Source organism: Hippoglossus hippoglossus, chromosome 11 (assembly GCF_009819705.1).
Source record: "Hippoglossus hippoglossus isolate fHipHip1 chromosome 11, fHipHip1.pri, whole genome shotgun sequence".
Lineage (NCBI taxonomy): Eukaryota > Metazoa > Chordata > Actinopteri > Pleuronectiformes > Pleuronectidae > Hippoglossus > Hippoglossus hippoglossus.
The window spans coordinates 5,741,556-5,767,382 of NC_047161.1; the positions used below are offsets into that span (position 1 = coordinate 5,741,556).

Sequence of the window (25,827 nt, forward strand, 5' to 3'; positions counted from 1 at the left end):
ATTACCTGCATTTGTTACAAATACCTGGCAACCTCAGCAGATTTCCTCAAGGTAAAACTAATAAAAAAAAGCTTTTTTCAAACATCGACTCCCTGATTCAGCAGGGTTTGTCGTTGACTTAGAAATTCAAAGTTACACAACATTATTTTTGGCTTGTTTTCCCCATTTGGATACTTAGCTGGGCACCAGTGTGGGAGGCTCAATGCCAGCTCAATGGGATGAAAGATACTGACTGGAAATGTTCCCATAGTCACGATTTTCAAATGTTCAGGGCAACAAAGCAACTCAAAATTCAGATGACCACCAATGTCATTTGGATATTGTCCTGAATGGTTTTTTAAAAAACCAGTCAATACTTTGATTTCTATATAAATGTGAAGATGGTGTGATCGTCTGTTATTTAGCCAACTCCACAATGCACCCAGGTTACAGATTTACTTCCCCAATCTTCAGAATAAATGGTCCAACCAGCAGAGCGAACAATCGACTGGAGGAAAAAAGATTGGGAGAAAGTGGCCATCTGGTCACATTAGAGGACCATGCAAAGATGAATGCCTGTGACAAAATACCAAATACGTGTGTGTCTGCACGAACAGGCTCCATTTGAAACCGTGGTTCTAACAGCCAGTCATCCGCCCGAGCCAGCGGCCAACAGCTGAGGGCAAGAATCGGAAAATATTGGGAGCAAAGTCTTTGCCGTTATCGCTTTCTGCATTTCATGCAGGGCTTATCTGATGACCATGTGGCCACATTCAACAGTATATAGAGAACACCGCATGCAACAGGAAGAAAGGCTTTACTGTGTTTGCTTCTGTGTGTCTGCGCACATCTGTTACCAGCCAGTGTATTTGCATCTTCCCTTCTATTTATGACAGTGAAAATTAATGTTCCGTTTGTGTGTGTGTACTCCTCTCTAATAACATTGGAGACTTTCAGGTTCATTAAAAAGACTTTAAGTGGACTTCATGATCAAGGTCAACAGAGGTTGTGCGGCTGTAACAGAAACTGTGAATCTAGATGACAGTTCTTTAGCAGGTCATGTATTAGAGTGTATGCACACAAGTCAGATGCTGATCGCTGCACAGCGAAATTCGGTCAAAGGCCGCTCCCCTGCAGGCTTTTCTCTGACCACGGTAATATTCTACTCTCCTGATAAGCTAGACTGTTATCACTTACTTATAATTAAACAGGACTATCCAGCTCCACAGCCATGTTAATAGCTCTGTGAGGGATGGTTGTGAACTAAATGCTAATGTCTGCATTCTAACATGCTGATAATGACGATGGTAACATGCTGATAATCAGCAGGTATAATGTTTCCCATGTTCCTCCTCTTAGTTCAGAGTGTTAGTAAGCTAATATTTTTGTTAAGCCAAACCCAAATTACAGCGGAGGCTAATGGGAGGATGTGAATGACATTAGCTTTGCAGGGATAAAATGTGCATTGAAAAAAACTGGGAGTGGCATGGTGGTACAGTGGTTAGCACTATCGATCTAATAGCAGAGACTTTAAATTGGATGTAGATGTGAATGTGTGAGAGAATAGATGCTTGTCTTTGTGTGTCAGCCTTGTTACATCGACATCTTCTCCATTCAAGTTTAAAAACACACTCATCTCATGAACAAGTTCAATAGTTACAGCTCAAGGAAGAAGCAGGTCTAAATAGCCTGTAAATGATTAGCCAGAAAGTTGCTTAAAGAAGTAGAAAGCAATGTGAGCACAGCTAGTGTAAGTTTAAATGTACAGAGGGTATTTAGTTGCTGTAATTAAAGGAACATCTTGGGGCTACCAGCGTATTCTCTCCATTCCCAGGAGAGAAGTGCACCGAAAGCAACTAATTCAGTTGCAGTCAGGCACTTTGCAGCCTGTGCAAACAGATAATTACAAATATACACTGAGGTGGCAGTTTATTAGGTACATGTAGCTAATACTAATGCAGTCTAAAACAGACCTGCATTAATCCTCCCTTACTCAGGGTCCAGTTTGGAATCATAATTGTTTTACAGAAGCAACTGTTGGATGATTCTGAAGGATGTTAAACTTGGATTAAACAGAGGTGATCCTGTTTTTGAAACTCCTCTCATTGCTATAAATGGGATGGATAAAATAGAGTCAATAGACTTCATATAGCAGAAATTTTATATTGGAGTTTGTATTATTCAAAATTTTAACACCACCGTTTTGATTTTTACTGCAAATGCATATTGATTCCACATATCTCCCATCAGTCTCCCTGATTCGATTTTGGCCCTGAAAAAAAACCATATCTTTTAAATATGCCGTTTCAGTAGATTAAATTTGAGTGCCAATCTATTTTGCAGATGTTGAGATTTTTTTGGCTGGACAAATGAAAACTTTTTGACCCACTGCTGGCGTTAGTAAAAGGCTTCATCTTGTCGTCTGTACAAAATGTCCTTTCTTCTGCTTTTGTTCTGTCCTCCGTTTTTCTCCCCCTCGCTCCACCCTCACCCTCTCTGGGGATGAAGAGTAGGAGGATATTGCAATGCCAACCGCCCGTTTCCTGTGGCTGCTGTCTTTCAGTGGTTATGGCTGCTCTGATCCTCTTCTTAATCCCATCCCTCTCTTCTCTGATCATACCAATTTCCAGGTTGGAGTTCTCTCCCTCTCCGTCACCATATCTGCCTTCACGTTCACTTAAATCCCATCAGAAAATCTATCCATGGCTATATCCTGCTTCAAATAACAGCATAACGTGTCTGGGTGGTTAAAAAAAAAAAGGTAGATGGGGTCAACGAGTGTATGCGGCACTTTGTGTGCAGGTCCAACATGGACAGTTTTTACTCCCTGTGAGAGGAATCATCTGCATCAGTGGGTGGGCCGCAGAAACAGTACAAAGGAACATCACATCACAGAGGAAAGAAAGAGGGTGCAAAGGAGGAGAAGAAGGAATACGGAGAAAGAAGCATGAAGATTCATGTCCCCATTGCTTCTAACTGAGAGTGTGGAACATCGCAATATATTATATTTATCAGTCCACACCTCTCTCCAGTCCTTCTCTTCTGCTCTCGGTTTTGTCTCCCATTCGTCTTTCCGTAACTCCTGTCTCCCCTTCTCTTGTCTACAATACTCTGCACTGCCATTGGATGCTGTGGCCCAGAGTGATCGATGAAGGTAGATTTCAGTAATCTGTTTCATTTGACATCTATCTCACTGCTGGCCATAGAGATTTAGCCTGGAATGGGCAAGAAACTGGAGATCATAGGCTCTCCCACTCCCACTCACACATACGACCAAACAATCTGTCGCTGAGGCAGTGTGCCTGGATCTTTTTTTTATCTAATCTCTCTTATCAAACCCTCGATGGGCCTGTGCCTGAATTTATAAATAATGCAGAAACCGCTGGCCTAAGTGCACAATGCATTGGGTTGTCCATGTTACACAGAGAACAGTTGCTATTATTCTCTCAACTGATTGTTTTGTTGGAGAATAGGGAAAAACTTTTAATTTAGAAATGATTTGTTCTGTAAACATAATTAGTTTAAAATCCATACAAAACAGAAAAGAACAGAAAATCCTCACTAATGATAAACTAGAACTGGAATGTGTGGCAAAATAGTTGCAGATTATTAGTACATTAGTGAAATAGAAACAAAAAACATAAAAATATCAACCATTCACATCATATGTGTGATAGAAATACTATCGTAGACATATGTAAAAGCAGATTGCACAATTTCAAAGAAATTATATATTAAGTTAAATATGAATGAATTAAAATAAAAAATTTGGATGAGAGGAATCCATACAATCATCTGTACCACATATCTTTTTGGAATATATAAAAAATTCCTGTTGAAATAAGTCAAATCAGCCTATGGATAAAACTGTAAATACCCATGTGTTTGATATTCTTACCATGTAGAAATAGCAGAGACAGCAGCCGATAGTCCAGAACACCGAGCCTGTTTTCACCGACTTCACCTGCAAGAGAGAAAGAAAGAACAAACAGTGATACAAGAATCACAGCAGTATGTTTTCCATATACGCCTCAACATCAAATGAGACGCGTAGAATTACAGTCTGCGGTTCGGGGACACTACAAACTGAAGCGTCGCAGGCGGCACATTTTCTGTGATAATGACATGTTCTCTTTCAATCATAGCAGGAACATCTGAAATCTGTGCAGAGGGCAGCGCGTCTCTTTCAGTCGCCATTTGTTTTATAGTCCACGGCTGTCGCTGTGGTCGAGAGGCTTGATCACATCCAACAATGCATGAGATGTTACTGATGAGGGGCCGTTAATGATGGCTGGACCTAAGGTGGTCTCGCCTTGCCCAAATACCCGGCACAGACCGACCGTGGATCAAACACCAATCAATCAGCTGCACAGACAGACGCACACATGCACACACACTTCTTCAGACTGCAGATGCACGCAGAAACAACTTGAGACTAAAATAAATCGTCCTCGAGTTTCCCCGCGTGCTGAGGAAGGCCACGGTAAGTAGGTCTGTAGTGACCTGATTATCACTCTGTCACATGAGAAAGTGGACGATCTGCTTGTTGAAGAAGGAAATGACAGCGTTTTAGGCTCTTGTTGCTCTGATCACATAAGAGGACCAAAGCCCCATTCACTTGGGATTTATTTCTCCAGGGCACACAGGGTGATATGTGCACTGATCATTGATTTTAATTCCTCCCAGAGAGCATATGTCTGATTTGATTTTTCTCTGCCGTCTATTCTCTGATCACACCGATGATGGTGATGATAAAAGCCAGTAATTACTTGCTTACAGTGAACTTGCTGGTTCCTTAACTTAGGTCCAGTCTGGAGAGACATTTTCCATTTTAGAAGTGGATTCTTACAAAGAGCTTGGTTTATTGTTGCCAAGTTCCGTCAGCTCTGCAGTGTTGCAAGTGAAGAAGAAAAGGATTTTTTTTACTCAATAGATCGTTTCTTAAAGGCAGTCAAATCAAACAGGGAAAGAGAAAAAAGAAAAAACAGATTTTATGAGACCAAGAACCTGAAATTTAATGTGCTGCTGTAATGTCACATTAGAAGATGATTCTGGTTTAATTAGTCCGATTTTGCTTTAGTTAAACTGATATCATTTGTTGTGAGTTCATTTTGTAAATAATTTTGTTGCAGTGCCTTTCTTACTATTAAAGTTGACATTTAAGAGACACTGAATTACTTTAAAAGTGTTGATAGCCCGGAACCCTTTTATTTCACTCTTATTTCATTATGTTATTTAGAATGTTTTTTAGATTTTACTGTGCTCTCTGTCAAACAGTTGCCTCTTTCTTAGACTACAAACCAACAGGTACAAACAGTAACCTGAACCTGAAAGACACATATCACACACTTGACCTGACTGTCATGATGGTGGAATGTATTGCTATATTCTTGTATAAGACTATATTAGCTTTAGCTACACTGAAGAACTGAGTGGACACTGCCCTTTGCCCATGGGTGAAACCGCATGATGATGAGAGTAGGAGGACAACAAACTGCTTTGTTTTCCTCAGACAATATTCACACTCAGTCACAGCCAGCGTTCAGCCGTGTGTCACCCCCTTCAGTGCATGTACGAGCCATGCTCAACTGGTGCCTCAGCCCAACTCTTCCAACTGCCCTCCCAGCCACATCTCCTTTTGTGAAGACACAGAAGTCACAGCGTGATACTGGTCCAGCTAATTAAATTTGAGCTGGGAGAAAGAGTGGAATTACTGTTACAACAATGTAGGCATGGTGCACGGGGTTAGAGCAAACGAGGAAGGCAGGAGGGCAACGCTGTGTGGGTGGGTGGTTGTGTATGTGCATCTGTATGTGTATTCATGTTATGAAGAGCTACAGTGTTAAAAAGAGTAGCTCTCCTGGGTTAGGGAGGATTCAATTATAGATTATGGGAGGGTAAGAGAGCGTGTGTGTGTGTGTGCGCGCGTGTGTGTTTTGGGAGAAAGGAGGGGGGGTAAACACAGATTAAGCGGCTGGAGTTGGATGGGTTATTAGTGGATAAAATGAAGGAGTGGGATAATGAAGATTGGGCTGAGACTTGAGAGAACGACGCGTTTGCCATGTGGGGGAGAGGACGGCTGGAAAGAGACGAGGAAGAGAGCAGGAGAAAAGAATGAGCAATAATGAGTTACAGAGAGAGAAACCAAGGCAGGAAGAACAAGATGAAAGACAAAAGGCAGATAGCAGAACGCAGCACAAGCTAAACAATGGCGGGGACAAAGACAATTAGAGAGAGATGAGATGGAAGAACGACAGAGTGGAGGAAAGGAAAACACAAAGACAAATGTGGGTAAATGGGACTGATAATGGGAAGCAGTGGTGCATGGCCGGGATGATTGTTTTTCCGGCCCCTTGCCAAATAGAACGGACGACGCAAGAGGGTGGTGGGTGAGTGGCGGGGGGATTTTTTTCTGATGGCACCGCTCCGCTGATGACACATCACCTTGAGAGGCAGTGATGGCTGCCACAAGGAGCACCTGCCTACCTGTGTATTGTCCATACACACAAGATGACAAGAGGCCATTAGAATAACACAGAGACAAACAGATGTCCCCCCCCCCAATACACATTTCCAGGAGCGAGATAAATAATTATGGTGACAGTTTTCTCGATGAGCCCTGAAAAGTTAAATGGGGGGATTTGAAGGCTCCTGCAGAATAAAAAAATGACTTTGGATTAGGGTTCACACATCTACTCAAAAATCCTATTCAATGACTTTTCTCAGCCCAAGTCCAATAAATTAAAGAACCCGACACAGCACATTTTGAGACAAAGAACTAGCTTAATTACCGTTTAAGCACAAATAATGTTTCTAATGAGAACTAACAGGCTTTACAGAAGCTCACAGACAACAATTAAAAAGGGAGGGTTGATTGAGCTGTGCTACAGTTGTGAGGGTTCTTTGACAAAGACACATTATTCAAACCATTCGCCTTCTGTTGCTACTAGTGGTGGATAAAAAAAAAAATCTGATATATCAATTCTTTAAAATCTTGAACTCAGTCTTTGCATATCAGCCTTTTCTCAGTGTAAATCCGGTATGAAGTGGTTACTTGTTGTTCAGTCGGGGCGGCACGATGAAGTGTGAAGTGGTTTCTTTTTGCAAAAAAGGTAATTTTAGGTTTAACGGTCATATACGAGAGAGCTGACAGATGAGCCGCTGTGAGTCACGACATTACGCACTCTAAAGTGAATAATTACAGTACTTGTGGACTCGCTGAAGTTTACAGGGGACTGTCGTGACTGGGGACGGATTGTGACTCTTATCTTATCTTGTTGTGGCTCTAGAGTTATATCTACAAAATGGATAGAATGTGGAAAAGACACTGATCAGAGCGTGTTTTGTGTTTGTTGAAGAGATATCTCTGGCTACTTGATGTGAGGATGTCGACTGTCCCGCGTGTGAATTCTATGTTCTTCAATCTGTCCCTGTCGTGTTGTTAAACTTAGCGAACAGCTCTCTGCAGATGTCAGGCCGACGTCTAATCCACTCTAATCTCGCATATCCAGACAATACATATCTTGGTTTGTGGGTTAGGGTTTGTTTTATGTTTCTCTGTAGCCAGGCTGTATGTTGTAGTGTAGACTCTCCCAGTGAGTGACACTCTCAGCTGCTTGGTTGCGCTCCGTTGTGCACAGTCCCACAGACACTGATCCAGTTGTGTTGTGTTGCGACTTTAGCTGTAGACACAACAGGCGCGCTCAGCCAGCCACCCGGACACTAAACGGTGGGTCGTTGCCAGATCAGTGATAGTGAGCGAATTCAAAAAAGCCACAGAGCTGTGTGCAAGCACAGTCGAGCTTAGTGACTCATGCTACCTTGAAACCACATGCAGTGATGCAGCCTTACACAAAGTGACAAACTGGGGTGGCTGAATCCTTGAACGGATAAAAAGGTCCCTTCCAACCTGGCGCCAACTGTACTGCAAAGCTTGTTGTGCTATGCCAAACACCAGTAAGACATGGCATGATGAAATACCTGCTAAAATACTTCTCACTACATCCACCTGGATGAAAGCCACTGTGCAGCATGTCTTTACAATACAGCATCAAGCAATGTGAAAGCCTAAAGTAAAATCTACCACTCACCTCGTGTCATATATAAACACAGTTGGAGAATTACATTTTCCTGCTCATCATCGCGTGTCTTTGCATTAGCTGTGTAGATAGATTATGTATTTTGTATCTGCGACTGTGTGCTGTGCAGTAACCGGCTCACCAAACTTTCGGCTAAGCCAGAACATTTATCCTGAACGCTGACGTGCACCGTTGTTTAGCGTCTAAATACGCGTCCACATAAATGTGGGACTCCTGCGGGTCTTGCACTGTTTTGAGAAGCGATGGTATTTTGCTGCAGCTGCAGGCGATCACGCTTGAACACCGGGGGTATCATGAAAAAATAATCAATCTAGTTTAAATAAAACTGTGGTTGCGTTTGTATGCATTATTTGAGCAGCTCGAGTCTCGCTTTTGAAGCAGCAGTGAATGATGCATCTCCCTACAACTACACGGCTTCGTTGGGTCAATAAAAGACACGCGGCTTATTTGCCCTAGTCTCACTGCGGCATCGTACCATGGAGTAATCTCTTCTAAATAATAACAGCTTCTGGGCTAAGAAAAAACAAGACAGTGTCCTTTCTGCAAAGTAAACTGAGCAGCAGGTGCAATGAAAAGGCAAAGAATGTAAGCAGCGTGTGATTGGCATCTGAGTTTCTTTTATTTCTGCTCTAACAAATTAATAAATATATGGTTTAAACACCAAGTTACTGGCACAACTGGAGAATAGTCAAAATCAGGCTTTCATTTACAGCCAAGTATTAAGAATAAATCATTTCATCAGTGTCTCACTGTTGTATGCAATTTTTTGGAAGAGGTTCATCGGGTGGAGGTGAATGACTCGGTTTGGATTTAATAAATAAACCCTGTGCAAATTACAAACAATTCCCCTTAGAATAAATTTTATCTTTTGCCATATATCTTTTTACATTGATAAAATCTACAACATTAAATCAAGTCTCACTTTAAATATGCTGCCATATTCATTTGACACCTGCTCCCGCACAGGTTAACTCTGCGGCGTTTAAAATTATTTTAACAGCAATGACGGTAATTGCTCTAACTTTATATTCCATCAATGCTGTTGACATGAAAAGGAGGCAATTTTCTTAATAGAAAATCATTTTATGGATTCAAGAAGATGACATGATGCTCTATAAATGAGAAGTATGCCCACTGTGCTCTAACGACAGGCAGTAATATTTATGCATTCATAGTATCCGCAGTTTGCCTCCATCCAGCCTCAGAGGCAGGAACAAGATTAACATTGACTTCTACATTATCCTGCATTGATCACATCTATGATCTTTATGACAGAAGAACACAGATGTTTGAAATCCACAAGTGTTGATTATCTAACGTGTTCGAAGTAATGTCAGCAAAATCAACATTATTCCACATCTATTTTTATAAATTAATTGATGTTATTTCATTCAATTGTATTTTTGCAACAAGATTATTTTCTACTGCATTGTTCTTATCAGTTGATGTAGCATACACAAGGGTGTGTACATTCTCAACCCATTTTTTTAATGTTAGGAGAAACCTGGTTTACTAGAAATAGCTGATTACTCATTAAGCGTGTTATCTGGATACATTAAGTATTTCTACATCTCAAATTTCCTTTCCAAAGTTGTATTTTCACTTGCATCCTTTCTGGGTGTAGCCATGTTTATTGTGGGTTTAAAAGTAAAAGATAAAAGCGCGTGTCACTGAACGGAATACGGCTCAATGCAGAATGAATTGAGCTGTACTTGTCTCAATACTAGTCACGGTCAACTCCAGTAACAAGGAAGAAGGGAATGCTGATAAAATTGTTTGAAAAGCAGTGCTCTTCAATTTCACACGCGCACGCACATACACAAACAGTGATCTTTCTATAGTTGTAAGGACATCCTACCCCTAACCTAAACTATCAGAAACACTCAGCATAAATGAGCTGAACCTTAAAACACAGTCTGAACCATTAAACAGTCATGTGAGGTTTGTTACATACCAAAATTTGTCTTCACAACTATAGAAATGCATAAAACACAAAGACAGCATTCAAAGTATTGTGGCTGGAGGCTTGCAAGGCAGCTGCTGATGCAACTGAGGAGAGGACAGACTGAGGTACAGACAAGGTTGAACTGGACAAATTATGTTTTAAGCAGTGAAGGAAACAAAAAAAACATAACATCTAACACAAAATAAATGTGAACGTGTTGAAAACAGTGATGCAATAAATTCAACAAGGTCAGTTAACCTGTGGCGTAACCTGCTGTGCTCCCCTTAAGTATGTTTGGAAAGGACAGCAGAAAAGGAGGGGGGGGGGGGGGGGGGGCAATTCAACCTTTAACCTGAGATATTTTCAATTCAACTCTTTAAAAGGTCATCTGACTGAAGGTTTTAGAGTGCAGCATGCCGTTTCCTGGGCTCCACATGGTCGGTGTGCCTTTCAAGGCTCTGGATAAATAATTCAACATCTGAGGCCAGGCTACATTTGAAAACAGGGCTTCCTTTCTGGCTTCATAAAGCATATCCCCTACAAAGTAAAAAGCATATACTCAACTGAGGTCGACTTTGACATATTTTTCCTGCTAAAACAGATTTAATACCTTAGCGAGCCTCGTCTATCATACATTTGCAACAAGATTCTCTCTTATTGCACTTTTCCATCAAGTACAAAATGTACATACCCAGAGGTAGTAGGTGAACTGCAGGGCGAAAATGGCGATGCCCTCGTTGTCGAAAGAGCCTGCCACCGAGCGGGAGATATAGCCAGGGACGATGGCAATGAAGCAGGCCGCCAGCAGCCCTGCACCCTGGTTCCACAGCTCCCGTGTCAGCAGGAAGGTGGAGATGGCGGTCAGACCGCTGAACACTGGTGCCAGAAAGACGCACACATCACGGATGTGGACAGTGATGTGGAGCAAGTTGAGCACATAGTGGATGAGGCCTGCAGTCACCATTAACCCTGGGTATACCTGAGGGGGGGGAGAAAAGAGAGGTTGTAAGAAGGAGAGCAACATAAAAAGTAGGTGAGATTGCAAGTCCGACATGAGAAATGGTGGCTGAGGGAAAGAGACAGAGAATCTGTGGAGGTAGAATGAGAAAACTAGAATTACCACCTCACAGTTGTATGTCTCTGCCAACCAGTCAAGAAGTGGGTTATATTTGTGTCTGTGCAGGCATTTCTGTATTTGGCCATTAGTTAGTGCATGAATGCTCCACTTAAAAATGTTTTCTGCAACATTTGCACATTAAGCTTGACCTTTGAACCCCGTAATGTACTCAGTTCATCCTCGACACCAAGTGAGCTTTTGTGCTAAATTCAAAGACATTGCTTGTAGGTGTTCCTGAGATTCCTCTGAGATATTTTCAGCAGAGACATGGTTCTACAGATGGCATGTAGCTCTGTAGGTAGATCTGTAAGTGGTTGAATGCTAACACATTGTAATAACACGGTGAACATGGTAAACATTAAATCCGCTGAACTTCAACATGTATTGTGGCTGTTTGTAGTTAAAGCAGTGCTTTGCAAAAGTCACAGAGTTGCAAATACGTGCAACGGACATCACCTAGTGGCACAACTAAATTAATCTACAGTTCATTCTGACAGTTACACTTCAGTCTTCTCTTGTCTCATGAATTGATCGAGTCATTAGTCAGTCAATACGATGTGAGCAAATAGTGAAAGAAATGCAGAATCCAATTTTTCCAGAGCCCGAGGTTGTCTGACTAACACTTCAAACCGATGGCAGACAACAGAGGTGAACAAGCTGGAACAGGCAGTTTTTGCTTGTGTTCAAAAAAAAATCAATGATCAAAAACTATTGTTTGTTCTCCAAAACAAAGTTGAGGAATAATTAAACCCTCCACACAGTTGAGGCTGGGGCCTGAGTTGGCGAGGCCTCGTGGCCCTGTCTCGTCTGTACATGAGCAGATCCAATTAGGGCCCGGTGCAGTGCACTGGCTGTCTGAAGTAAAAAGCAAGGCTATGTTTAACGTGTGAGTGATGTCCCTGATGTGTGTTCACTGTAGCCGCAGTCCATGCACTTTGCCTTGCAGCTAATAAACTCAGGTTTTCACGTCTCTAATTAGCCAGTGCCTAGGAGACCTGAGCTTCACCAACCAATCTGCTTCAATGAAAATCAACCTCGACTTTCCTCTTGGCTCTGGGGATTGAACTCTGTCTAATGGAGCAGTATCCTGCCATTTATAAAACTACTCTTGTAATTATTAGTCATTTTGAACTCTGTGGTGGGGCCAAGGTCCCCAAAATGTTAGAGATGATTGAGATCTTGATTCATCACAGCAAAGTTAATTCTTGCACAAGCTTCGGCTTGATGGGTACAAGTCTATGGTCTCTAAATTGGCATTCAAAACGCATTACAAAGCCTGTTCATTAAGACAATGTCAGCAACTAGAAGTGACAAAAGCTGTTAACAAAAAAATGCATTTGACTCATTGTCCTTATGGCAACAAAGAGTGGCATCGGCTGCGTCCTGTTATATGGACTGTCACATTAGAGGGGCCTTCATTCCTCATCTGTGGCTCAGGAGGAAAAAGCCACTGGCAGTCGTCCTCTGGGGAGCAGAGGGTCGGTGGGAGTCAAAGGCAAACAATAAGGGAGGGGGCAGCTGGACTGGTCACATTAACTGATACTGGCTCATCTGTCTTGTGACCCATCTGAGTGCTTCAGAGACTTAACGCTACCATACACAATTAATGAGGATAGTCAGCATTATCCGTCTGATTTTGAATAAAAAAAGAAAGTCGGGCATGTAAGGATACGGGAGGGAGCGACCATGGGGGTGAGAAAGGACAGTGGCCCATTAGAGAAAGGCAGAGGCAGACAGTAGAGGAGAGATGATAAAAGATAAAAGGGAGAGGGCGAGGGCGAGAGATAAAGTGAGCTATAGGGGTTGAAGGGGGAGAAGGGACGTGTAAAACAGAGTGCAGGCTGGGTAAAACAGTCTCCATCACGGCCCTTGGAACAAAGGTGGTTTTACGAATTCCACCTGGATCTGGAGGGGTAACAGACCACCACTCACACTGGCAACATGTCGCGACAGGTGGAAATAAGAAGAGAAGCTTGTACTTTAAGTTAAATTCAAGCATTAGGCCGTGTGTTGTTGTCTGTGCGACAAACCACCAATCTGAGACGAACCCGGTGCTTATAAAAACACCCCTGCATGCTTTACAGGCACGTGCTTGATGCAAATCAGACCTCTCGCACTTTGACTTTATGATTGTGAATGCAGTGTGGGAGTCAGCTAAATGCCTTCCTTCCCCGAAGCCTGTTTATGCCTTACAAAAAAATTGATCTAGCTCAGTCATGCAAACAAGTGGGATTTTGACAATTAACCTTCACAGTAAATGAGTGAGTGGCTATTTGTTTCTGCAGCAGCTACATTTGTGGTGCCTCTGAGCAAAGCATCAGATTGTCCTCGCAACCAGTCACAGCCAAGCCGCTCAGAGTCAATTTCAGGCTTTCAGGTAAAAGCCAGAAATTGACATGGATCCATTGCTGAGCCAGCTGGTCAGGTCTCTGCAGCAGCCGTCAGATCTCCTCTATGCATCAATTCATGGTTCTTGCTCTATTTTGCATAGATTTGCATGATATAGGAGGACATTTGCATTTTAGTACGGCCGACAGAATGACCCGTCCACCTGCTATTGAGGCCAGTTAACGGCAGAAGAGTTAATTTTCCATCTGGCAACTCAACTTATTCCAAGTCCACTGTGGGCTACAACCGATCTGCTCCCTTCAAGAATAAGATATATTTAATTTCTTGCTGTCATCTCTTATAATCCCATTAAAAGACCAAAACAACAATGCATTAGTGTTACTCTCAATAGTTTGACTTCCCTACCTTCTCTGTGGCAGTCATACCAATTAAGATTAATTACTTACGATATAAACCTTAAGAAACTGTCAGAAATATATAACTATGACATTCAGAGTAATTTCCTAACACAAGCAGGAACTATAGTTTTAAACAAACCTCAACAAAACAGAAGAAAACAGTTAATCTGTTGAGAACTCAGGGTTATGGTAAGAAATGCCAACCCATTACAATGAAGGGGCTCATTGATGTGTTATAATAGCCTTTGGACGGCAATGGAACTCAATTGGCACATAGAAAATAGCCGTACACAGACAATACTTGATCTCACTGTCGATAGTGGTCTTATCACCTGACTAGACTGACACCTTCTCAGTCTGATACAATCATTCTACTACAGCGCATCTTTTTGGGACATAGTTGGTTGCGTAAAGTGGCACGTAAATCAACAAAATGATGCCAGTAGACCTACTATTTGTGTCTAACATATCCCAACAGTAGCATCCTTTAGCGTCTAGAACTAAAGGTGTAATTTGTTTTAGTGGCAGTGGTGTGGAAACATTCATCCACTGTTCAAAATAGCACACGTTGCAAGGACAACATGACCTATGTAATGGCTTTGTAATTGCTAAGAGACGCACCCTGGCCAGAAGAATCGCTCCACAAATTATACCCGCTGAAACCGCTCTGCTCACACTCACTGCTCGGTTTAACACTTCGAAGACAGGGGCATCAGGATTCACACGGCTATGCCTCAGAGTCACTTTTAATTCTAATGTCTTTGCTTTAAAAAGGTATTCAAGTCATTGTACATTGTGTGTTGGTATGATATTTAACTGTTTTCAGTTTTTACCTGCCTGACAAAGCCATCCAAGGTCAAAGCAACATTTTATATCTAAGATAAATGTTATACTTTATGACAGATTATGTTCAGAGCAACGTAGTCGATGTTCATAAAGTGAAATCATCTAAAGATATAAGTCAGCTCCGCTCCAGACCCAGTTAAACATTAAACTGACTCACCACTGCACCCATTTGTCTTTGTACCTCACACAGGACCCCCAGCTGTGATAGAGTGCGAGCTCTCATGTCTTCTATTTTCACATTGGTTTAGTTTGAGGGTCGTCTGGTGAGCGTAGTTAAATATTTAAAGCAATGATCAAATGAAAAATCTAATGATTTTTAAGTGAAACTAAATGTGAGCTCAGGGGAGTTTTTAAGTGCTATACAAAGGCAACTGTACTTGCTTGGGGCTTTTAAAAACATCTCACCTCTCATCTGAAAAGGCTCCTTCAAGAACATGGTTAATTTGACGTAAATTCTTTTTCAGTGGTTTTATTTATTTCTTTGCACATTCATTTATGAAATGCCAATAGAAGTTTACAGAGGAAGGATATTCTTATTTGCATGCAGAAGATAAAGCGCTGTTCTTCCCAGGAATCGCGATTCTGATTACCAGTCTAATCATGAGTTTCAGTTTGCACCTTGTGGGTACGAGGCCTAACTCAAGTATCCATGTACAGAACCAGCACATCCATTATTATAAGCCAGGCTTGTCATATGCAATTACCAGTAGCTGATGGTAATTGCTTATGACGGATGAATGCTGATGGATGGCTTTTGGATTCCAGTGCCTAGGGTCTCCTGTTCAGTAATGAATACTATATTCTAACATCAGAATGTAGAGCAGCTACAGCTCCTGCCTTGCACCATCTGCTGGGTGCTGTAACGGTAACAACATGCAATGCACAGCATTAACCGGCCTCCCTGTCTCAACTATGCAAAGAGACATTCAAATTAATCTGCAGGTCTGAGTCTATGCAGAAACAAGAAGAAAGAAGAAAGAGCTAACACCCTCTTAGCTGGACCCAATAACGGAAACACACGTTGGGAGAAATTTCAGCATTTATCTTACACGGAGGACCCGGATTATGTAGTCCTGATGCATCATTAGCTAGTGCAATTACAGCTCAGAGTGCAGCCCTGGTGGGTCCGTGAAGCTCGGCTGAGAGAATAGACGGCAGGTGGAGTTGTTAAAGACGAGAGGGAGATGGATAGGCCAGAGGTATTTTACTCACACAGACCTCACCGCTCACAGGAGGCAGGGCTGAGAAGATGAGGTCGGGGGGAGAGACTCACAGAGGAGGGGAGGCAGGGAAATGGGAGATAAATTGCGTGGAATCAGCGCATTGTATTTTTCACAGGAAAGGCTCAATGTTTCACAACCATCCTTACTGCAGGTAAACAGGGAAGCAGTGGCGGTCTACGGGGATCCGTCAAGTTGAAAGCTCAGTGTTGCTACTTGATAGTGACTTAAATCCATGCTGCCCAGCGGAGTCTTGGACGGCTCTATGGTATCTGTGCACTGCCGAACCTCACCTCAGATAATCCCATGCTCCCACAACACGCTCCCATAACAACAGACTGTTCCTCGTATTAATCATTGAGTACAACATAAATAATGGCTGTGTGCTCATGAATAGGGCTTAATAACACACAAAATGTTTTATTTTGATAATTTCAACACATTGTGATTAAGATACAAGTACATTTTACCTTTATCAAAAGTACTACGATTACTGCAATGTCGCTAAAACAGCATATATATATATATATATATATATATATATATATATATATATATATATATATATATATATATATATATATATATATATATATATATATATATATATATATAAGTACTTAAATCATAATTCAATGCCTGACTGACACTTACTGTTGGGACGATTAAAGACAGGTTGGTGTTACAGAAAGGCTGATGTGGTTTTTCACATTAAACTTTTTTTCACACATCCCTCGTTTTAAAACCAGGTCAGAGAAACCATGTCGAGGCACTTCAGATTTCCTTATTCCCAGCATGCACCTCCTGAGGAATCCCAAGGCATTTCCAGGACAGGTGAGTAATCCCTCCAGCATGTTCTGTGTCTTGACCATCTCCATGGGGACTTGTGTGGGTGGTTTCCTGATCAGACTCCCAAAGTGGCCAAACTGTTTTTTTTCTTTTTTTCTGGCAGAGTATCTGATTCTCGGCCCAGCCACTTCATATTATGATGCACAAAAACACTTCACATCGCAGGTCACACAATGATTAAGCTGACAGCTGTGCATCACCGGAAAAAATTAGCAAACCAATCTGTGGATGACCAAATTAGGAATTCTCTACCTCTCTGCTGTTCCTTTAGATTGTATCATGAAAACTAGAGAAAAAACGTTGGTGGAGTCCAACGTCTTGCATACAGAGCTCTCATTCTAGCAAACAACTTTCTCTATCAGTGGCCTCAGCATTTCATATTTCCAAAATGCGCCCCATCATACCAGACACCCAGTGGGACACTGTCCAGGAGGGCTGCACTGCTCCTCGTCAGTAGGATGGAGCCTCCTTTGCATCTGCTTTCCATAAGCCCTCCGGGACAGGAGGAGCAGTACGATACCGCAAAAGCATAATTTTTCTCCTCCCTTATTTGAAAAGGGCAAACCACCACTCCCATGGCTGTATGTGCTCATGTCAAATAATTCAAACACAAGACATAATTTCCTTCTTACTTCACAGGGATGACATTTTGACTGAATCTGAACTCTACTAACGACGCCCCAGAGATGACAAATAATGAAACAAGTGAATGTGGGAAAAACTTACTGTGCCGCCAACGATCCTGCCCAAGGGGTACCAGGCCCTTTCATCAAACCAGTTGAGGAACTCATAGAAGCCATTTGTGGTGAGATGGTGTGTTGATCTATAGTTGAACCTGAGGCAACAGAAGAGAAAGAGAAGAGGCATGGATTAGTAGATTGTAAGATATTAACCACACACAGAAGACTATATATTTCCATTTATAGACCACACTTTGACAGAATGTTATAGCTATTGACAGAGCAAAAAAAAAAAAAACACTAAACTCGAGGAAGAATGGGTTATTTTATTTTCAGATTTTCGGGGGCAGGAGGAATGGGTAAGCTGCGGAGACGTTGCCTTGTTAGAATTGGGCAGATAAAGCCTCAATTTCGCTGCGTGAGCTTTTGTGCTCACGCCAACAACTCCAACACATTGTGGCATTTTTTCAGAACAAAGCCCACTTATTGTACAGATAATTCCAACAGCAACCACTGGCTTGTGCTGAGGTGACAAAGACATAAATGGCTCTGGTGTTGGAACAGAGATATGACTATAAAAAAATACTCAAAATAAGGAATATGACTGCAAACAGGCCTTGATTCACACTGTAGCTGTGGTAAGCTGAGGGGGTTGGATCACTGTCAAGAAGCAGAACGAAAGAGCTGACAGTGTTAAGAGGACTGCTGCCAACGAGAATGAAGCAAGTGTTAGGTACATTTTCAGAGGCACCTTTTTCCCTACACAACTCGTTAATGTGGGCTGCTTTATGTTCAGAGGCCCGTGTACCCGATACACTTGATGCATAAAGAACCCACACCACAGCTAAAAAAAAAAAAAGACAGTTACCCGTTTTGGCTTTGTCTAATATTGATGTGCAGTATACCAAAGAGGAGGAGTGATAACCTTGTATGTGTGACTAATCGGCTCAGGAGAGGATCTTTGATTCGTATTACATATGTATGACAATACTGTCAACCAACAAAAGGTAGGAGTACAATAAGGAGCTTACGCAATTCCAAATAATACAGTGCAACATTCACATGCATGGCTGGTGAGCTGCGGATTGTCAGTATCATGGTGTGCACTCGCAAATCATCTGGTCACCACAACTCACTCAATACACTACTAAGCTTTCATCACCCATCATGTCAGAGAGAGTATATGGCTTCATCCAAAACCTTCTAAAACTATCTTTGACTGAGCATTTAATCTCTGTATCAGTGATATTCCCTGTCCATAATGAACACACATCATATGACTATTTACATACATTGGGCATGTGCGTACTGGTGTGAACGAGAAGCAGATTTTCTACTCTGCAGCTGGTTGCTCTGTTACATAAAGAAACAAGAAACTAATGGTAAAAAGTAAGAAAAGGGATTTATTTTCTTGAACCAAGGATAAGAACTGCTACAGATCGTTTTTACAATGTTTTGTCTTCAGCTATGGAGGTTGAGCTGTGACTGAATGGAAGTGAACTGCGTCATTGTGTCAAAATGTTTTCAAAATAAAACTGAGCCAGCAGCACTCCCATGCTTCTCCGCTTTAGGTGCTTAAAAAGTTTGCGGTTGTGTGGCTGTTGGGGGTAAAAGTAAACAGTGATACATTTAAAAACTAAAAACATAGTAGTATGGAAGAAACCTATAGAGCCACAAAAGTACAGTTGAGTGCTCAAATTAAAAAAAAAACGTTTTATGTTCGTCTAAATCAAAATCTGCATCGTAATGGACTGACAGACAATCGTGCATGTTTTATTTATCAAGTTGCAATCGTTAATGAGAATATCAGAACATTTTGCAATGTTTAAATACCTTCAATCAGGAAATAAAACCATTCTGGACTTGCAGCAGTAGTAACATTCCGCAAATTTAATTTAAAGCTCTACTACCCTTAAATACTAACAATTAAATGGGACCAACACATAACCTGCTTAGTAGAGGTAATTATGAGCAAATAAATTTTTACTGACATTCTGGCAATTAAGTCTCCTGTTACATTAATCATGGCCTGAGTATAAGAGTCGACTCAGACACACGAGCAGGGGGAAAAAAGCACGTCATCAGCCCAAAACCAAATCCCCAGACTTGAGTTTCAGCAGGCACTTATTCGGTTTATGGCTGTTAGTGTTTGTGTAAATACAAGTCAGCCGATGCTAGAGGGAGAGGAAGCAGTCGTGGTCACAAAGCAGCAGCAGTGTGGGCTGCTCACACTTGCGATCAGTACAGTGTGCTTAAAATGCTGGCATGAGGTGAGGCTCATTTATCATCACAAGGTGCTTGGTTTTCTAACGCCTTCACATTGCACCTGAAGCCCTCCTCCATCATCCAGGGCCTCCCATCTTGGCTCTCTTTCCCAGACAGCACGGGGTGGCCCCTCACTTCAAATCCAATAATGGGAACTGATCTCGTCTCCATACTGAGCCCAGTTTTTCATCCTTTGAAAAAAGTCCACTTTTCCCAAAATATCCTAGATTTTTTTTATCCCCACTTACAATTTAAGTCACAGTTATTATAAGGTTGCTGCTGTGAGTGAAGAGAATAGAAATTAAATGTGAAATCTTCTCCATACATTGTATGAAAACATGGGGGGGAATAGAAAGTGTTACTTTAAAGGGCACTGTGTCTCTTAAAGTGATCTTGAGACGCTATGAGGAGCTGGCCTGAGTGTTTATCCTTGTGGCTCCTCAGACAATCATATATCACTCAACAACCTGCGGCCTGAGGGTTGGAATCTGGGTGCAGGACAGTCTAGGACAAACAAACTGCCACACAGACACAAACATACTTGGATCTCAGTGCTGGTGAAGTAAAATTATATTTAAATTTAATAAGCAATTAAAGACTCATGTCCTTCACAATGTAATTCTTCTGTCCTGGAAAAGCTTAACTGGCTTCACATTACTTGCACCGCAAACTAATCAAACTGCTATTTCGTTCCATGGATAGCAGTCCAGACAATACTATTGTTCTTCCAGTGACTGAGTCCATTTCCTTACATACTGAGGTGTGCAAAGAGCCCCGGTGTTATTAAGTACAAAGCTACGAGGCAGCCAGCTGTGAGAAAGCTCGAGCACAGTGGGACCTCCAATGCAGGTGGAACTGGCCACTTCTGCCTCATCTTTCTGCATCTGTCAAATCAGCGGAAACCAAGCAAATTCTAAGAAAATATTATAAAAGACAACTTTGTACACTGCCAAGCCTTATCCAGAAAACCCCATTTTCCAATGATCTCATGGACAGCCAAGCAGAGTGCTTTATCCCTGCCCTTGTCACTTTGATGGTGCGGATAATGTAGCTCTGCCAGCCACATTAGCAATTTAATGTGCAGCTGCCAATATGGTCTCAAGCGACAGAGCACATGATTACTCGTGATGCCACTGCAGCACCTCCAACCACTGGCAAGAGAAACTTCATGCTGAGCAACACACCCTTTACACCACAAAATTCACTCCTGGATTCATGGCTTGATTCCTACTCTTTTCCCCGAAGAGCACATGTGGTACTCAGTTAAAAAAAAAAAGAGTAGAGCATGAAGAATTTTAATAGCACATTAACACAAATGTGCTTTTTATTAAGAAGAATAACTCTGCGTCAAGGACATTCAGGAAATTCTTTAGATTTGGATTTCTATTTGAATCTACGTCAAATTGCACACACTCAAACATATCAGTCCCAGTTAACATGCCTGATTTATTTCATCAAGATCAATGAATCATTCTCTGAGAAGTCAAGAAAAATGGAGCAAAATGGTCTAAATCACAATGTGTCCTGGTTCGGAGCCACACCAAAATCTAATGGGTTCCTTGCTGTCCGATTTCCCAAGCTGCCACCAAGTGGTGGTTGGTTGTGGTTATGCTTCCAGTAGTTTCCGCGTAAACATGCAAAAAATACAACCAACAAGCAGACAGGGGTAAAAACGTCATCTCCAATGTTATCTTATCCATCTGAATCTATAAGTACACAAATTATAACATTTCCGCTTTAACGCCTCAAGACTTTCTAAATAGAACCTGCTTGTGCTGAATTCTTAACAGTGTGATTGCTACTAAATAGATTTTTACAGCGTACGTCTATTTTTAGTATCAAATGCTACTAAAATGGTGGCACTGTCGAGCCCTGGGATTAATAGCAAGGAAGATGAAGGGGAAAAGGGGGCCCCTGTATCAAATCCTCAGATAATATCTCAAAGCCAAAAAAAAGACAATTAGGAGTGGCATATTGTGCACTTTAGATCACTCGAGGCCTCCTGCAGGCATCATAATTCATTTTAATCAAGGTCCGTTTCACTGATTATCAGATTCCTGTTGAGACAGGGCCATCATCAGCAGCATGACTAAGTGGGCTCCATTGCTGTTTACAAGCCAGTAATGCCTCACTCTGCAGCGACTATATAATCAGATGCATCATTGCTTTTCCCCCACTTGTTCTCAATATGGTGAAATGTGTCTAAATAGACTTTTGGATCCAGGGGTGTAATCACCGACTTGACTAATTAGCCACCTCTGTTCAAAGCCTGAATGAATAACCTGTAAATGAGGGCCTGCTCGGGGACCCAGAAGGAAGGAGAGCAAATACAACATGGGCTTCACACATCAGATGGCCAGGTTTGATCATCTCCACGGTATCATGTTATTGGTTTTTTTTTTGAAAGGCAGCAGTCTCAAAAGTAGTTAATGAAAGGAGCACAGCACATGACATCTCATCAAAGAGTGTGCCATGAAAAGAGGGGTCCTTAGATGAAGATAGGGTGACGTTGGTGGCCTGGATCATCAAATGCACAGGTTTGCTGGTCAGCTGCCAAAGCTTTAATAGTGTGTCCAGAATTCCTGCCATCACCTGACAAGATGAGGCATCCTGGGCATCGCATCCTTTAAAGGTGGAGGCGTGTGTGCATGTGCAAGGTAACAGCATTTTGTGGATGTGGGGCTGCAATATTGTGGAAATGCTGCAAGATTTATGAGCTGCTAAATATGAAATGAAATATTGGCTGCAATTACTGGCTAACCAGGATGTGCAGAAGGCTCAATGTGGCTCTGTCCTGGTTGATGCAGAGTTGTTTACACAAACGGGCTAAGGAAAGAACACGAGAACAATAATCATTAGGAAATAAATAATAAATATAAAACTAATTACTCTGCCAGGTCAACCATTTCCAAAATCCCAAATAGGAAAAGAACATTATTATCCCAATTTCATTGAGTGAACACCTGCTGACACTGCAGTGAGCAATGTTCCCACTGAATATTGAGTGTAGAGCTGCTCTTTTGAATTAAAAATGCCCAGGAAGAGCAAAGCTTTTGTAAATCAGGCAGCGCTTGAAACTCCAACATGAAAATAGCTCAACAATACCATAAAGCTTCACTGTTTTGTTGATAAATCTCACAGCCAATCTTTAGAAAATTGTTTTGATTTTAATAATTGTTTTTCTTATAGGTTCATCATCTCAGCTGAGATCATGTGCTGGTTTTCTTTGTCATTCTGAACAACTTCATGTTGTGGATTGCTTGCTGAATAAAACAATTTCAATACACAGCACTATCTTGGCATTTAGGAAATTACAGCGGGAACCCTTTTATTACTTTGACATTTTACTGACAAACCAATTAATCGAGAAACTAATCGGCAATAAAAATACCTGTTAATCACAGCAATATATTAAACACTGCTTGAAACAAAGCTCTCTAAAAGGAATTCTTTCAAGTTAAATACAGTCCAATAGCAAAGGGTTCAGCATACATACTTAAATACTTAGTTTGCGGTCATGTAGAGATGAGTGTGAAGCCTGTTGGGGTTCCTGTCTTACCATTTGGTCAGGGGGACTGCAGTGACAAAAGCAGGTCGAAAGCAGTGGATAGGGACATCATGTGGCTCAGCAGAGTCATATAACCTTCCCTAGCATCCCAAGGACAGCAAATAGAAAACTGCAGCGCTTACAGCAAGGGTATTCCAAATTTAATGAAAACGGGGGCAACATTTACAAAAATAATGGGTACTCAGTAGGACATACTGAGAACATTGCAAGAGAACACTGTGAACAACCCACACAGGAATTTCCATCACAATATTGGACTGATTAAATATGTAACAGTCTTTACTGCTTTGTTGGTACAAAAAAAATATCCCTCTGATCATAACTTTTCAGAATAAACCAGCTGGCAATAGTAACACAGACAGATGGTTTTGTTTTCTACGTCAGGGATGGGGTGTAAGATCATCGTGTCAATATGCAAAACAGCCAAACTGCTGCCTGTGTAAACTAATGAATGAAAATTGAAAAACACCATTGCATCTTGAGGTGAAGAGACATAATGGCATAAATATTGACTTGCCTGGGGGGAATAACTTCAATACACATTACTTCAGCTCTAACTGGGACCATTAGACACGGAACAGCTATAAACTAGCATTGTTTATTTGCACCAATGCCTCCGCATTTTGACAGTCAAAATAAAGATTCAAAGCAGAGTTATACAATTCTGAAATTGAGCACAGTCTGATAGACTTGTCTATGCCTTGGTGCTGGTCTGTTAATGTGTTTATTCAGTGTCGCACTACAAGTCTGTGGTTCAATATATTTTTTCAGTTTTGAAACATACTGCTTTTTGTACAATAACAGAGTTATAATGGCAATCAGCCAATGAGCTCCACATATCCCTAATTTGCAGCGTTAGACAGGAGCATATAGTCACTGCTATTGACATCCTAATTATGTTTCCGCAGACACATAAGTTCTCATCACACCTGTGTGAAAACAGCTTGGTAATAACCAACAATGGCAGAGACTAATAATACCCCGTGGGTCTAATAGAACAATCGATCTTAAATTAGCCTATGTCCTTAGCCAAGCTAGACAAGATGCTTACACAAGCTATACGCAGACAAGGAGAAGCACTGAATAATACATTATCCAAACAGGGTCGAGAATGCACAGTGATCAAGGATGCAGTAGGAGCAGTTCTAAGACAAAGAGTCCAAGGCAAGAATGTGAAACCTTGTCTAACTGTTGGATTCATTTAAGTGGCTCATTCATTGCTGAACAGGACTAGAGAAGCTGATGAAATTACTCTTTTGGCTGCTGGTAAACTAAAACCATGTGATAGGTCCAGAGTGATGAGGTACGGGCATGTAAGATAAAGTGATAATTAAGGAAGCTTAAACAGAGGCAGCACAACTCTGCAGTTGTTCAGAAGCAAATGACTAAATGCATGTGTATAAAACTTTAACCTTGTGGCTTAAGCTGGAGGTCTGCTGCTGCTGCCAGTGGAGGTCTATTAAAAAAACTAAAGAGGAGGTTTTGTACAACAGTCATTTCATACTCGATAGCTTTCAGGAATAAACTACAACAAAGACATTTGTGATGGCAAAAAAGCATGTGCTCACTGTGATCACCATGACAGGAAGATGTCGAAGAATGTGCCTGGTCAACTGCGTCCAATGAGGCAGACCCAATGAGACAGACCCTCACCCTAAAACCATAAAATGTTTTCTCCCAATATAGGAATGACATCTAAAAAGATGTGAGAAATAGCCTTGTTTTACTGCTTGGTGTGAATCGTTCCTCCTCATTACTTTGTTGATACCATGACCTTTCTTCTAGCGCCACCCTCGAGTCACAAGTTGTCATTTATACTATAAAAAAATCTGATTGATGGTTTGGCACAGAATTTTGTACAGACAGTAGAGGCAGAACTTCCCCCCCGCCCTTGTATGCATCTGGGTTGGACTAAAAATATACCACTCTTTCCCTACAAAGAATTGCAGGCACTTAAGTCTCACAGAGGTATATTTGATTCATCGCACAGGGAACTCTACTCTTTGGTCATTCAGTATGCAAAGGAGAACAGAGGGAGGCAGATGGGTCTACTGTCTGAAAATAACCTGAGCGTATGATGATTGGGAAAAGCTTCATAAAAAAAAACATGCTTAGAATATTGTTGTAGAAACAAACAGGACAGAGACTTGGGGGTCAGCACTAAAAGGCTAGTTTAAGATTATCAGTACTATGTACTGGAAAACCATCTATGACAAAACCACGAAGCAACTGTGCTCTCTGTTTCCAATAACACTTTACACTAGATTCAGAAGAGCGACTGAAATATCACTCCACAACAACAAATTTTATATCGAGCTCTCAAAATACACACCAACATGCAGCGAGATACTGAACTTTTCACGTTAAGAATTAGCATACATAATAATACTTTGGTACAGCTCACAAAAACAAAATGTCATCTCTTTCCTAACAGATAAAACTGATCGACAGGCCATTAACATTTCCCAAAGCCTACTATTTTTGGGATAAATCAATGATCTTTGCTAAAAAT

The 25,827-nt window shown here is 41.4% G+C and overlaps 1 protein-coding gene across 1 annotated transcript in view; it reads right to left on the reverse strand.

Annotated features, from left to right (window-relative positions):
* Nucleotides 1-25,827, reverse strand: part of stt3b (STT3 oligosaccharyltransferase complex catalytic subunit B) — a 65,704-nt gene that overhangs the window by 19,911 nt on the left and 19,966 nt on the right. Inside the window, exons 2-4 of the mRNA XM_034599169.1 lie at nucleotides 17,529-17,637; nucleotides 10,715-11,002; nucleotides 3,878-3,943 (exon numbers count right to left, since the gene is read on the reverse strand). Of these exons, the coding sequence (XP_034455060.1) occupies nucleotides 3,878-3,943; nucleotides 10,715-11,002; nucleotides 17,529-17,637 (463 nt within the window). The remainder of the gene's footprint in view (nucleotides 1-3,877; nucleotides 3,944-10,714; nucleotides 11,003-17,528; nucleotides 17,638-25,827) is intronic.